The 14,929-nt window shown below is 43.1% G+C and overlaps 1 protein-coding gene across 1 annotated transcript; it reads left to right on the top strand.

The window, feature by feature from the left end:
* Nucleotides 1-2,743: 2,743 nt before the first annotated feature.
* On the top strand, nucleotides 2,744-11,931 carry LOC137326685 (NPC intracellular cholesterol transporter 2-like). The gene is made up of 4 exons (XM_067992002.1): nucleotides 2,744-3,005; nucleotides 6,902-7,006; nucleotides 9,875-10,047; nucleotides 11,592-11,931. The coding sequence occupies exons 1-4, from the start codon at nucleotides 2,921-2,923 to the stop codon at nucleotides 11,676-11,678; spliced, it is 450 nt and encodes a 149-aa protein (XP_067848103.1). The 5' UTR covers nucleotides 2,744-2,920; the 3' UTR covers nucleotides 11,679-11,931.
* Nucleotides 11,932-14,929: the final 2,998 nt, after the last annotated feature.

Genomic DNA, 14,929 nt, shown 5'->3' with positions numbered 1-14,929 from the left:
TTGTATGTGTTTTTTAAATCCGGGGTTCTCAGGAACTGATGTTTCAGTAACCATTTAAACCACTGTGATAATTTTTAAACTGAGGGAGGTGCTTGTTTAATGCCTACCAGTTATATATCATAGTAGGTACAGCAAAGGAGGAGGTCATTTGGCCCATCATGCCTGTGCCAGCTCTTTAAAAGAGTTATCCAATTAGTCACATTCCCCTGCTCTTTTCCCATAGCCCTGTAGTTTTTTTCCCCCTTCAAGTATTTATCCAATTCCTGTTTGAAAGCTACTATTGAATCTGCACCCACCACCCTTTCAGCCAGTGCATTCCAGATCACTACAATTCACTGCATATTTAAAAAAAAAATTTTTGTCATGTTGCCTCTGGATTTTTTTTGCCAATTGCCTTAAATCTGTGTCCTGTGGTTACCAATCCTTCTACCACTGGAAACAGTTTCTCCTTATTTACTGTCAAAACCATTCATGATATTGAACACCTATCAAATCTCCCCTTAACCTTCTGTCCTAAGGGGGGAAAAAAAAAACAGTTTCTCCACATAACTGGAGTCCCTCATCCCTAGCACCATTCCAGTAAATCTCTTCTATACCCTCTAAAGCCTTAACATCCTTCCTAAAGTGTGGTGCCCAGAATTGGACACAATACTTCAGCTGAGGCCTAACCAGTGTTTTACAAAGGCTTAGCATAACTTCCTTGCTTTTATACACTCTGCCTCTATTAATAAAACCTAGGATCCAGCCTGCTTAACTTGTCCTGCCACCTTCAAAGATTTGTGTATGTCCACCCCCAGGATCCTACATCCCTTTAAAATTGTACCATTTAGTTTACATTACCTCACCTCATTCTACCAAAATGCATCACTTCACACTTCTGTGTTAAATTTCATTTGCCACATGTCTGCCCATTTCACCAGTCTGTATCCTCCAGAAGTCTGTTGCTACCCTCCACATTGTTTACTACATTTGAGTTTCATGTCATCTGCAAATTTGAAATTATACCCAAGTCCACCTCATTAATATATATCAAAAAAGAGTAGTGGCCCTAGTACGAAGTATCCAGTAGTGCTCCCTTCAACCTAGTTATGAAACTGGCTACTGGTGAACATAGGAGAGCAACTACTCTTTGCTGCCTGAGTGCTTTCAAGTTTTTTGGGCAGCTGTTTGCTTACACACAGCGCGCGCCCCCCCCCTCTTTCCGGCCAAGTGTTCACCGGCATCGCCTTTGTAATTGGCTGCCTAAATATTTTGGCTCTTTTGTTGGAGCTTACCACCACCCAGCAAAAATTATTAGTTTTTTATTATTTGTTCATAGGATGTGGGCATTGCTGGCAAGCCAGCATTTATTGCCCATCACTAATTGCCCTTGAGAAGGTGGTGGTGAGCCGTCGCCTTGAACCGCTGGAGTCCGTGTGGTGAAGGTTCTTCCACAGTGCTGTTAGGTAGGGAGTTCCAGGAGTTTGACCCACTGACGACGAAGGAACGGCGATATATTTCCAAGTCGGGATGGTGTGTGACTTGGAGGGGAACGTGCAGGTGGTGGTGCTCCCATGTGCCTGCTGCCCTTGTCTTTCTAGGTGGTAGAGGTCGCGTGTTTGGGAGGTGCTGTCGAAGAAGCCTTGGGGAGTTGCTGCAGTGCATCCTGCAGATGGTACACAGTGTGCCGGTGGCGAAGGGAGTGGATGTTTAGGGTGCCAATCAAGTGGGCTGCTTTGTCCTGGATGGTGTCGAGCTTCGAGTGTTGTTGGAGCTGCACTCATCCAGGCACGTGGAGAGTATTCCATCACACTCCTGACTTGTGCCTCGTAGATGGTGGAAAGGCTTTGGGTAGTCAGGAGGTGAATCACTCGCTGCAGATTACCCAGCCTCTGACCTGCTCTTGTAGCCACAGTATTTATATGGCTGGTCCAGTTAAGTTTCTGGTCAAGGGTGACCCCTAGGATGTTGATGGTGGGGGATTCGGCGATGGTACTGCCGTTGAATGTCAAGGGGAGGTGGTTAGATCCTCTCTTGTTGGAGATGGTCATTGCCTGGCACTTGTCTGGCGCGAATGTTACTTGCCACTTATCAGCCCAAGCCTAGTTGTTGCCCAGGCCTTTCTGCATGCAGGCATAGACTGCTTCATTATCTGAGGGGTTGTGAATGGAACTGAACTCTCTACAATCATCAGCGAACATCCCCATTTCTGACCTTTAAAACATTAACAAATATTTTGCTCCAATGAGACGCAGTCGTCTCACGATATTATTGATTGTTCCTTCTGGTATGGTTATGCTTTCGTCCCTCTATTTGCCATGTTAATTCTGCAGCTGTGTTTTTTTTTTGCTGAACCACTCCCTCACCTCCATCGTCTGCCTGCTCTCGTGTGGCCCTCATTTTCGCGCTCTCCGATCCAAGTGGTGCCTCCATGAGTGTATTTTGCAATATCTCAATCTCCATCAAGCAGGATCCGCCTTTTCAACACGCCGATTGGTGAATAAAAAGCCGTTAGCCATGATCACGTGACGAGAGCGCGCTGGTTGGTTTAAATGTAAAATGGAACTTGCGGAGCAGAAGCCGCTGCACGCGGGGGGAGGAGGAGGAGCCGGAGCCAGAAAGGGGCGGAGTAGATTCAGGGAGGGGAAGGAGCCTGGTGGGAGGAGCCAGGGAGGGGGAGGGGGAGGCAGGATGATGGCGTCCCGCCTAAGGAGCCATTGCTGCCTGTTGTGGTCTTCACAGCGGCTTTTACGGGCCTGTGCTTTGCTTCCTCCTCACCCGGGTGAGGGTGGGCGGGGTTTGATGAGACCGCCTAGGGTCGGGTTGCGAAGTGGAGTCATGTGAGGTCCCGGAAGGGCTGCCAGCGCTTTTGAACCAGTCGACGCGAACCGTTCGCTGCTCACCGTCCCTCTGAACTCGGGTCGAGAGGCAACAAAGCGGGATGCAGGTGGTGTGTCCGGTGTTCGCCGTCCTCCTGGCTCTGGGGGCTCTGTGTGGGGCCGAGCCGGTGAAATTTAAGGACTGCGGTGAGTGTGGTGGGAAACCCCTTCAAACTTTTATCAGTTGTAAATGTTAACGTGGATTTGATTCCCCTTCCACTAAAGCGTAGAGTTAATCTCCCCTGGTTTATTTTTGAAATTCACCAAGTATATATACTGCTGTCTGATAAAATCAGAGTGTGTTCCTGAAGCTGATGCATGCCACCTTTAAAAGGACATTTATTTATTTATTTACACGCACACAGTTTTTTTTTGGGGGGGGGGAGGAGAGGGTGTTTAAAGGGGTTGTTATTCATTCTTCTCCCCGTCCTTTTAAACTCAACTGGATTGACATGGCATCTAAAATACTTCCTGTTTTCCTTCTGGCCTTTGTTCCATTCATTGTGGAGACTGACTTAAACGGCTGCGTGCTAATTTTATTGTGATGTGCAAGTGGTCTGATGGTGTGACTCATTTTCACGTGGCTGTTGTTCTTCCATCAAGTGATCATTCTTTTTTGTTAACTGGGTTCTGAGAATTGAGTGTTTTCATGCAGAGTCGTGTTTAAAAATGTGTGGGTTCCTGCGAAACTTTTAAATGTTTCTGGGTGGGACTACTGCTGATAGTGCGAAGTGCTCTGTATTGGACTACTGAATGTCGAACATTCTCTGGGTGTTCAGTAAACCTGTAATAATGAAGATCTGAAAATGAGAGGGAACTGACATTTTAAGTCCAAACTTACCATTTTGTTCAGGCTTTTAAAGATTCTCTTGGAAACGAGAAACTGCTGTTGAATAAAGTCATGGGAATTTACAGGACTGGAAAAGACCGTTTCAGTCCACCTGACTGCCCGCAGTCTCCCATTTGTTTAATACCCTCGTTTAAATTCACCCTTATTACTGTTGTACTTCAGCTGTACTTGTATCAACTCCGGTAGGAGAATTAGTGCATTGCTTATCTTGCAAGAGGTGGCACATTTAATAGCGTATCTTCTGATTTGTCAGCCTGATAGTGGTAACACTCTTGCCCTGGAGTCCAGATCCTTTCCAGAACTCGAGTGCCTAAACTAGACTGACACTTTACTGAAGCACTGCATTGTTCAAGTGTTGTCTCTTGGACAAGTTATTACGCCAAGGTGGATGTTGAAGATCTTGTGGCACTACTGAAAGAAGAGGAGGGAGTTCTCCTGGTGTGCTGGACAGCCCCAAAAAACACATTATCTTATTTGAAAACAAAAGGCTGGAAATACCCAGCAAGCCAGGCCGCATCTGTGGAGAAACTACAGTCAATGTTTCAGGTCTAAGGCCCTCAGGACTGGGAGGAACAGCTGAGATGTCCTGAGGAATGGCCTTCGACCTGAAATGTTGACTGACTTCTGTTTATCCACAGATGCTGCCTGGCCTCAGAATTTCCAGTTTTTCTATTTTTTCAGATTTCCAGAATTTGCAGTATTTTTCTTTTTGTTTATCTCACTTACAGCAAGGTCCCACAAACTGTGTGCAAATGATCTGCCTCACTTGCCTACAAAACAATAGTGATTACACTTCAAAAGTAATTTAAATGAAAGTGCTTTTAGGATGGCCTGATGCCATAAAAGGTGCTTTCTGTTATAAGCTCTTAGTGTTTGTTCAGGTTTGGTTCCTGTATTACACAATCTTGTAATTGTTACACAGTTGCTCTATTTACTTTGTGTTTGCTGTAATGTATTGTATAACATTTTAAACGGCTAAAAAGGAATGGTTAAACAGATTAGCAAATAAAACCAAAAGCCTTTTACAGCCTTGTTTTAATTTCTCTTCCTTCCCTTTTCTATGTAGAAAAGGGCATGAGAACTGTGGAGTAAACTATAATATGTCATTGTATTTGGTTGTGGGCGGTATGATCCAGACTAATAGTAAATATCTCATCCAGCACGCGGTGGATTCGAGCTGTAAAGGAGCATGTGTTTCTCATCTTTCTGTGCCACCTGCAGAGGACCTACCTGAGATGAATGAAAAGTTCTATGCTGTAGCGTCCCAGCAGGTATTCATTCTGAGACTTGGCTATCTTACACTAATGCCCCCTTGTTCTAGACTCGCCCACAAGTGGAATCGGTTCCTTCACATCCACCCTATCAAACCCCTTCATCTTTATTGGGTCTCTTCTTCGTCTTTTCTGTTCCAGGGAAAAGAGCCCCAGCCTGCTGGATCTTTCCTGATAGTTGCATCTTCTGATTTCTGGTAAAATCCTTGTAAATCTTTCTATACTTTCTCCAGTGTTTCAATATCCTTTTTGTAGTGTGGAGACCAGAACTGCACAGTCCTCCAAGTGTGCTCTAACCAAGGATGGATAGATAGATAGATAGATAGACCGACTGACTGACCTACCTACCTCCCTCTACAAATTAACCCCAGTACGTAGTAATTTATGCATCTATTCCCAGACTTCCTGGAAGTTCTTTTCCTTAATACCTTGCTCCAACTTTTTCTTGCCCATCTCGTTGATTCCCACGTGAGTCATTCTATTCCCCTTCCTTTCCAAAAGTTTGTTTAGCTGCTGCTTGACATTTCCTTACCTTGGCACCATGGAGGCAACAGACCATACAATCACAAAAAAGGACAGATAAGATCAACTGGACCATCCAGCCTGCCTGTCCAGACGTGGTGTAGCATTCATGCACTGTTAACCTTCCCTCCCCACAATCATACAATCTCCTGGGTGAGGCAGAAAGAGAAAAAAAAATGTAGGCCAAATTAGGAAAAAATTCTGGGAAATTCCTCTCACTCCTGAAGCCAATCAAACAAACTCCAGGACACTGCAGTAATTGTCATTACAGCTAGCCCTCCATCTGCCTTCTATTACCAAAGATGTCCTCAGTTCTCAGGAACTCATCCAACTCTTTAAGAGTACAGTGAATCCATGCATGTCATTCATTTTGGCAGCGCTTTTCACAGTATTCCACACCATGTAACAATTTGCTGTCATTGCTGCAAAGTCTGCTGTCTGTGCCTCTGATTATGGAACCACCTACTAAAATTACCTTCATCTTCTCTTTAGCCACTTGCCCTTTCACCCTTTAGGTAGCCCCTTTCATCTTGCTGTCAAAACATCGATCTGGATCACCCACTTTCTTCCCCACCTCCTCCTTTTGTTGCTCTCCTCACAATGTGTCATTTTCCATTTCCCACTTCTGCCAATCTTATGATTCTGTGTGTGATTGCCAATTGAGCTTGTCATTACATGATTGATGCCACTTTTTAAACAAAAAAATCTGTGTGGTCCCTGATTGGAAGCACTGCTTCTCAGTGTTACTCAAACGAATGATGTTGGTTTTAAATCATAGCTAAAGTTACAATAGGAATATACTTGGATGTAATGATCTGTGAAGATATTGTCTGTTGTACTGTTTGTATGATAAATTTTGTTTTTGTAATGTGCCAGATTCCTAAATTTCCTTTTGCCGTTTACCCCTTATCCCTGCAGGTAATCTCCTATGTGGTTGTCCTCCACTGTTAGTTACTTCACTCCAAAATTAGCCATGCACTATACATCTGCCTACTGGACATCAACTGAATGATGTGTGCCTATCAAATAGTTTATTTTTGAAATATGTATTGGGGAGCAACTGAAGTGAGATGGGGAACCAGCCTAGAATCCAGACACCCTTAACATTTCACGTGATTGCTTCATGTGCTTTGAAACTGCTGCTGTGCAATTACAGAGGAATCATGTGAGGAAATTCTCCGAACAGGAAAGCCTGTGGTGTGGGGGTAGGGAAGAGGTGGTGTATGAATTGAAAGATCTAGCTCATTCTGGAGATAGCCTACGGCTTTAAGTAATTTTCTGTTGTGCATGTACTTTGCCTGCCGCTACATGTAGTTTATCCATATACTGCATCAAGCCCCTGTTAATTTATCCCTGCACCTATCTGGGATAAGTGACATCAACTGTCTGTTGTATTACAGGTTCTACAGCAGGAAAAATTATTGTGGATATCATCCCCTGCCCCTCTCTGCCTTGTGTACTTCACAAAGGACAAAACTACGGCGTGAACGTCACCTTTGCCAGCAGTAAGTGACCCTGTGAGGTTATAATACAAAACTGGAAAGGAACATAACTTTCCGTCTACTGTGTGCTAGTTGTCTTGTTTATTGGGGCCCAGTTTTTAAAAAAAACACTTCTCTAAAATGTGGGTCAGCAGTTTATACATCCATAGCTGAGCATGGAAAGCAGGTTTTCAGCATTTACATCTACCGGTTTGGCATATATCAAATGATAAATGAGACATTTTAGAACTTAATTTGCTGTTTAACAAAGAACCTTTCCATTTTGTTGTAGGATTAATTCTATAAAGTGTGCATGATTTGCAGGGTTTAATTCCATTTCTAGTTGGTGGCTCCTCTGTCTACATAACCCTACTCATTTGATAACTTGTAGCTCTATTATAGGAGAGAGCCGAAAACACTTCAAACAGACCAACAAATATTAGGATTGGATAAAAATAAAGAACACACAGACTTAAAATCTGAAATTTTAAAAACAGGCTTCTGGAAGAACACATTTGGTATTTGAAAGAAAATAAGTTAAAATCCTACTGAGCATGTAGGATAAATAGATATTAAATACTAAAAGAAATGTGACTGTAAATGGATTAGTAAGATAAGACGTAGGGACGTAAGTAAACAAAAGATGATGTAGAAATCCTGTAGGGAACAATGTGAGGGGGAACAATGTGAGGGAAACCACTGGGAAGAATACAGGAACCTCCAATGTTAAAATGTCAGGAACAAAGAGAGATCTAGACTTTGAGAAAACCCTTGATTTGAAGTTCCATATGAAAGGCTGCTAGGGCTTGAAGTAGTGGCTATCCTAGGTAAAACCTGGAGGTAGGTAAGAAAGTGGCTAAAAGAGAAGAAGCAATAGGTGTTAAGGGAGTGATACCGACTGGAGTGTTTCAAGGATTGGTGGTGGGGCCACCACTCTTTGATCTACGTAAATGACCTGGATCAGAAATGCAATATAAGCTGGCCACATTTGCAATTGGTAACCAAACGGAGAGGGCAGCTGAGTCTGATGAAGCAGCTGAGGAGTTATGGAAAGATCTGGTCAATATTTCCAAATGGCAGAACTATAAATGGTGAAATTCAATATAGAGAAGTACAAGGCCTTATACACTGGGCGGAGGGGGATGTGGGACATGGTGGTTGGTGTCAAACTAGAAGGAGAAGCTGAGTGATATCTGGGATTGATTAGACTTAACACTGCAATCATTACAGAATAGAAATTATCAAAGCATACGGTGCCGTGTGATATTGCTAAATCAGAGTACAGGTCTGAGGTTGTCACTCTGAAGCTGTACATCACTTTTTTTCTGGTCCCATCTTGAATAGTGTGTTCAGTTCTGATCACAGAGGCATAAGAAAAACATCCAAATTTGTGGTGCAAGGGAGAGCTACAAGGCTGTTTCCTAATATCTGAGGGCTGAGTTAGGGGAAAGTTTAGAAAAACTTCAACTGTAAAGCAAATGAGATTGGATCTTTATAGAAGTTAATAATGAGTAAGGGGATGTAGGTACTAACTGATTTAAAAAAAACAAGTTCAGGACTGAAAGTGTGGAAGCACTTCAGTGATTCAACACTTGAACTTGGGTTCAAAATTCTGAAATCATTCAAGAAGCAGGTAAATGCTGTGATGAGAGAACCGTAGGTTTCTATGGAGAGATTAACAAGGTAAACTAAATGACCTTGTTTGTTGTGACATCAAACTGTCCTGATTCAGGTTTTCCTTTTGGATGCTGACAGATCTATGTCTTTCCAGCACGTAAACTTCAGATTACGCGGTCTCGTAAGATGTGACGGTAATCCTATTGTCCTCTGCTGTACACTGCCTGGTAAATGTGATCAAACCGGAGGTGAACAGACTGTGCAGCTGCATTTCTTTTCACCCACTGATAAAGTTTTCAATGTTCATATTGGTAGATTACCAAAATGACAATACTTTTTTGTGTACAACGTAAATTGAAATCACTCGCATCAGATGGACTGGAAGGAGGAATGCGTTAACACACTGTCATGCCCTTTTTAAATTGCTAAATGGAGTTCAAATCCAGCTCAGTCTCCCCTTGCTGTGTTTTTGCCAACTGAAATGAGTTTGAGATGATCACAACTTCAGCTGAGAGCTCACAACACAAATCTATCCAGCAGAGATCTGTTTTTAATATAACGGGTCAGTTGCTGTCTTTTCTATGTTTCTACCTCTCTATCTCTTTTTTTGGTGATTTGTATATTCAGAGAACTTGTAGGTAACACCTGTCTGTCTGCACACTGATTGCCTTGGCAACGGGCAGTTGAAAAAAACTGTCTGTAATCACCAAGCATTGTTCTGTGATTTATAAATGCGATTTCATTTCGAGGATTTCATTTCCAACAACGTTCACCTGAGGAAGGAGGAAGCCTCCGAAAGCTTGTGAATTTAAAATAAAATTGCTGGACTATAACTTGGTGGTGTAAAATTGTTTACAATTATCCAGCAGAGGTTAGAGAGATATCCATGCAGTAGGGAGATGCATGTTCCCCTAAAGTGGGGATTCAGGCACATTATTCAAGTAGAATAGAGGGAGCTATAATCTGCATCTAGCCGAGGCATATCTCACCTGAGTGTGCTTGAGTGTAAATTGTTTTTAAAACTACCTTTTTCGGTTGTTTCATAACTGACCAAGTGCCAGCCGAAATGTAGCCAACTGCTCGGAAGTGCCTGAGCCGGCCTGGTGACTTTATTTTTTCCCCTCCTCCGTATTTTGTGCTTCTCCCTCATTCCAAGTGGCAGAGAATGGGATTGCAGGTGTGACCCTGTGTGCTGTTCATGGGCTGTAACTTTATTTTAATGTGACCTAAGTCTGAGTAAACTTGTGGGCTAACTGTATTGTAATTTGTCTTCAGCAAACTCAAGTCAAACAAGTACGGCTGTGGTTCATGGCATCCTGGCTGGAATTCCAATTCCTTTTAAAATTCCTAACGATGATGGCTGTAAATGTGGGATTCAGTGCCCCATCCGGGATAATCAGAGCTACCACTACATCAATTCCTTACCAATAAAAAGTGAATACCCATCAGTAAGTGTCTTTATAAAACATTAGAATGCTTAATAGCATGCCTTGTACTTGATCATTCTGTAGTCTGTTTACTGAAAGTAGGGCTAAATAACTTGTAGACCGAACAACTTGATGCAGCGTGGGCATGAGTATAACCATTTGTTTGTAGAGATCCCCAGCATGCAGCGTGAGATCTTCATTCCAGCTTATCCAGTGCCACATTGTTGTGGTATATTATGTAATGAACTTGTTTCTCAAGGTGTCTCTACCCTTCTGTGCACTACAAGGATATACGGCAGTTTTCAGGTAGCTGTAGAACACTTTATTCAGAGGCCTACTGTCCAGCATCCAAATAACAAAGTTAACCCAATAAAGCTGTGCTTTGAGCACCACTGATGATTGTTCTACTGGCTCTCAACAGGGCTTCCATATGGGTGATATCATTTGATGTATTGTGGTATCTGCGAGCAATACACGTGGACATGAGTTGAAAAGGAAACTCGGCTGAATTAGCCTTTGGCATATGTTCCAAGGTTTGCTCAATTAGAGTGCAGGGATTAGTTAAACAATTTTTGTGCAGGACAGGTTTAGTAGAAACAAAAAATATGATTTGAAACTGAAGTAGCAGTTATACCTAATTGTAATGAGGAGTTTCTTCACACTAAAACATTGGTCACTATTTTAAGATAATTGACCAAAGCTAGTTCTCATGGAGTGTGATTTGTGGAGGAGAGGAGTGGGGTATCCAATGTTTTCTTGAGTTGGTTGCTATGGAGACACTAAAATTACAGAAGAAAATTTGGAGAATATCTTGTGTATAAAACTCTCCACTTGTTTCCTAATTAAATATACAAAAGTTGTTTTTTGCATTTACAATAAAAATTGAAGTCCCTGGACAATGCAAAGGCTGGCTACTTTGCTGCTACTTTTTCTTTTTGGCTAGAGGTGCCTGCTCCTAGTTCACCTTTTTTGTTGGCTGTTCCCCACTGGTCGTCATCACTCTTGTATCTCTGCTAGATTATTTTGTCCTCGAAGCTTGTAAAATAATTCCTATGCTGTTGGCTTTGTCTTTTTCAATTGGTAGATTTAAAAAGGGACAGTGTAGGTCCAAATCCACTAATCTAGGAGCAGTGCTTTTCTGATCCACTGGGCCGGCAAAGGTCAAAAAGGCAACCTGAAGAGCAGAGGAAATGGGTTTTAAGGCCACAAGTAGAAAATTCTGACTCAGGAGCCAGGACTTTGCAGGCCAGAAAACTGGAGCTTGTAGTTTGGACACCCAAGGTCAAGTATCATTACTGTTTGTCAGGAGATGAATGGTGACCTGAATAACTTTAAGTGCACTTAATTTTTACACTTTTTAGGTGTGGTTTTAGGTAAGAGGTGATTCCTGTCTCTATTAATACATCTGAATATAGAGGTCACCATTGGAGTATTGGAGCTGGTGCCTGAGACTGTAATGGTTAACTCATTTAAAATCTGGCGTATGGTAATTAACTTATTGCAGTGGGTGTGACAACTTTGTAACTTTTCTTCTCTCTCTCCACACCCCCCCCTCCCCCACCCAGGTTAAGTTGGTGGTTAAATGGGAACTGAAGGACGACAATGGCAATGACATCTTCTGCTGGATGATCCCTGTTGAGATTTCTAGCTAAACCAGATCACTGATCACTAACTCCAATAACAGTTGATGGTTGCATTTGGATACTGTGTGGCCAGCTGCACAATAGGAAATTAAGCCAAACTTTGTTTAAATGGAGAATCTGTTCATATTTTTACAAAATTTTGCACTAATTTGTAACTTTAGAACATGATTTCTAGAATTTCATTGTGATCTGTCCTTGGCTTTAATACAAAGATTGGATTTGTAAATTAACATAGGTGGATCAATAAACAGATGAATTACAAGTTGTATGTGTTTTTGTTTTAAATCTAGGCTTAAGATTTTAGATGTTTCCATAATGGTTACAACACTATGATATTTTTAAACTGGGGAATGAACTGGTTTAATGCCTCCCAATTCTGAGCCTCTTCCCAGTTGTTGACATGCCATTCAAACTCTGCCATGGGTGGGTGGCTACTCCCAGGCTGTGTACCTGGCCTTTGGAGGGAAGACACAAGAAAGTGGGAGGAGACTGTTGTTGCTCCCTGTCCCTGCCTTCAAGCATTCGGCCTCGGCTGCCTGGCCTGACCCACTACCAATACCTCCCGGCCTGTCTGCTCATCTGTCTTGAGTGCTTCGAAGGCCTTTGGGCACCCACTAGCTTTCCAGCTCTCTAGCTAAGTTTTACTAGATAGGGCTCAGCCCCAAAAAGATTGTGTTTCATAGAATCATAGGTTACAGCATGGGAGGAGGCCATTCAGCTCATCGAGTTCGTGCTGGCTCAATGCAAGATCAATCCAGCTAGTCCCACTCCCCTGCCCTATCCCAGTATCCCTGCAAATTTTTTCCTTTCATGTACTTGAAGGCCAAGATTGAATCTGCCTCCACCACTCCCTCTGGCAATACATTCCAGATCCCAACCACTCGCTGTGTTTTTAAAATAAAAGTTTTTCCTTATGTCACCTTTTGGTTTATGGTGATATTTATTGTTCAGGGTGAATGTGAATAAAAGTATTCTTCCCTGATCATGTGCTACCCTGGTCCCACCCCAAAAGATGTGGTGGCCTTACTTTTTTTATTATTTGTTCCCTTTGGCTATTTCTGACCTCTTCCTTATATCTGTCACCACTGACATCCCCTTCCAGCCCCACTTCCTTTTATATCAACCCCTGCAGAAAAAAAAAACTTCCCAAGTTGTTTACAAGTGCTCTTGTAAACCCCCAACTGGCCCTCTATTTGCCCCACAATCTCTGCAGTTTACTCAATCACTCCCTCGTGTCCATCTTTGATGCCCTTGACCCTAGCAAAACCTTCACTTTCTCCCTCTGTGGTCCTTCCCCCTAGTCTGACCTCCATCTTTGATCCCTCATGTCCAAGAGGTGCAAATTTGAGCGTATCTGGTAGATAACCAGATCTGACTAGACCACACCAAGTTTTACTAGGCCTCACTATAAAAACCACCCACTACTCTAGGGTCCTCATGGAGAGCCTAGGATAACACTTTGCCTCTATCTTGCTAACAAAGAGTAAAGAAGCTATCTGTTCAGCTGCCTCTGTTGCCCTAGCCTTGAACCTCTACCTCACTTCAGTTTATCTCCGATCTTCTGCCTTGACCCCATTCCCATGTAACCATCTACCGCCCAACTTCCGTATTCACCCCCCCCCCCCCCCCCCACCAATGTCTTAAATTTAAAATGCTTATCCTTGTGTTTCAATCCCTTCATGCCCTTTCCCTTCTTGCTCTCCAACTTACCTCAGTTGTACAAACTGCCATACCCACCCCCCCCCAAAATTCTCCATTCCTCAGACTCTGCATTCTTGTGTAGCCCCCCTCACTTCACCCCACCATTAACAGTTGTGCCTTCAGCCATCTAGACCCCAGTGTCTAGAATTCCCTCCCAAAACCCCTCTGCCTCTTCATCTTCCTCCTCCTTTAAAACCCACCCCTGACCAGGCTTGTGGTCAACCCTCCTAATATCTTCTCCTTTGGCTCAGTGTATATTTTTTTGATTATGCCTTTGAATTGCTTTGAGATGTTTTTCTGCATTAAAGGTACTATTGGATGTTAAAGCCTCTTCAGCCAAGTCTTCTTGTGGTGCCTTTTGCCCAATTGTTTCTGTAGCCTACTACTGCCACATGCTTTTCTTCTGTGCCCACCTGGTGCTGGTTTGCTCCCAATCTGAAATGGGTTTATAAAGAAGAATGAACTTCCATTTATACAGTGCTTTTCACAGCCTCAGAATGCTCGTTATTAGTGAAGTTGGTTGAGGGATAAATATTGGCCAGGACACCGGGGAGAACACCTCTACTCTTCGAAACAGTGCCATGGGGTCTTTTACATCCACCTGAGAGGGCACTTGATGCCTTAGTTTACGTCTTAGCTGAAAGATGGCACCTCTGACAGCGCAGCACTCCGGTACTGCGCTGAACCGGAGTGGGACCTGAACCCATGATCTTCTGACTCTGAGGCGAGGGTGGTACTGCTGAGCCAAGGCTGATACTATGTATGTAAATGGGATGGCTGTGTTCTAGACTGCTTCCGGTCACCAAATCACCAGCAAGTTGTGAGGAAGACAGTCTGCAAAGGGATATAGACAGGTTAAGTGAGTGGGCAAGAAGGTGGCAGATGGAGTATAATGTGGGGAAATGTGAGGTTATTCACTTTGGAAGGAAGAATAGAAAAACAGAATATTTTTTAAATGGTGAGAAACTGTTAAATGTTGGTGTTCAGAGGAATTTGGGTGTCGTTGTACACGAAACACAGAAAGTTAACATGCAGGTACAGCAAGCGATTAGGAAGGCAAATGGTATGTTGGCCTTTATTGCAAGGGGGTTAGAGTAAAAGAGTAAGGAAGTCTTGCTGCAATTGTACAGAGCCTTGGTGAAACCACACCTGGAGTACTGTGTACATTTTTGGTCTCCTTAGCTAAGGAAGGATATGCTTGCCTTAGAGGCAGTGCAGCAAAGGTTCACTAGATTGATTCCTGGAATGAGACTATCAGGAGAGATTGAGTAGAATGGGCCTATACTCTCTGGAGTTTAGAAGAATGAGAGGTGATCTCATTGAAACATATAAGATTCTAAGGGCTTGACAGGGTAGCTGCTGAGCGGCTGTTTCCCCTGGCTGGAGAATCTAGAACTAGGGGACATAGTCTCAGGATAAGGGGTCAACCATTTAGGACTGAGATGAGGAGAAATTTCTTCACTCAGAGGGTTGAGTCTTTGGAATTTAATACCTCAGAGGGCCGTGGATGCCAAGTCATTGAGTATATTCAAGGCTGAAACTGATAGATTCTTGGACTC

Source organism: Heptranchias perlo, chromosome 10 (assembly GCF_035084215.1).
Source record: "Heptranchias perlo isolate sHepPer1 chromosome 10, sHepPer1.hap1, whole genome shotgun sequence".
Classification (NCBI taxonomy): Eukaryota; Metazoa; Chordata; class Chondrichthyes; order Hexanchiformes; family Hexanchidae; genus Heptranchias; species Heptranchias perlo.
The sequence above is the reverse complement of the archived record's forward strand: the minus strand, read 5'-3'. Positions and strand labels throughout refer to the sequence as shown.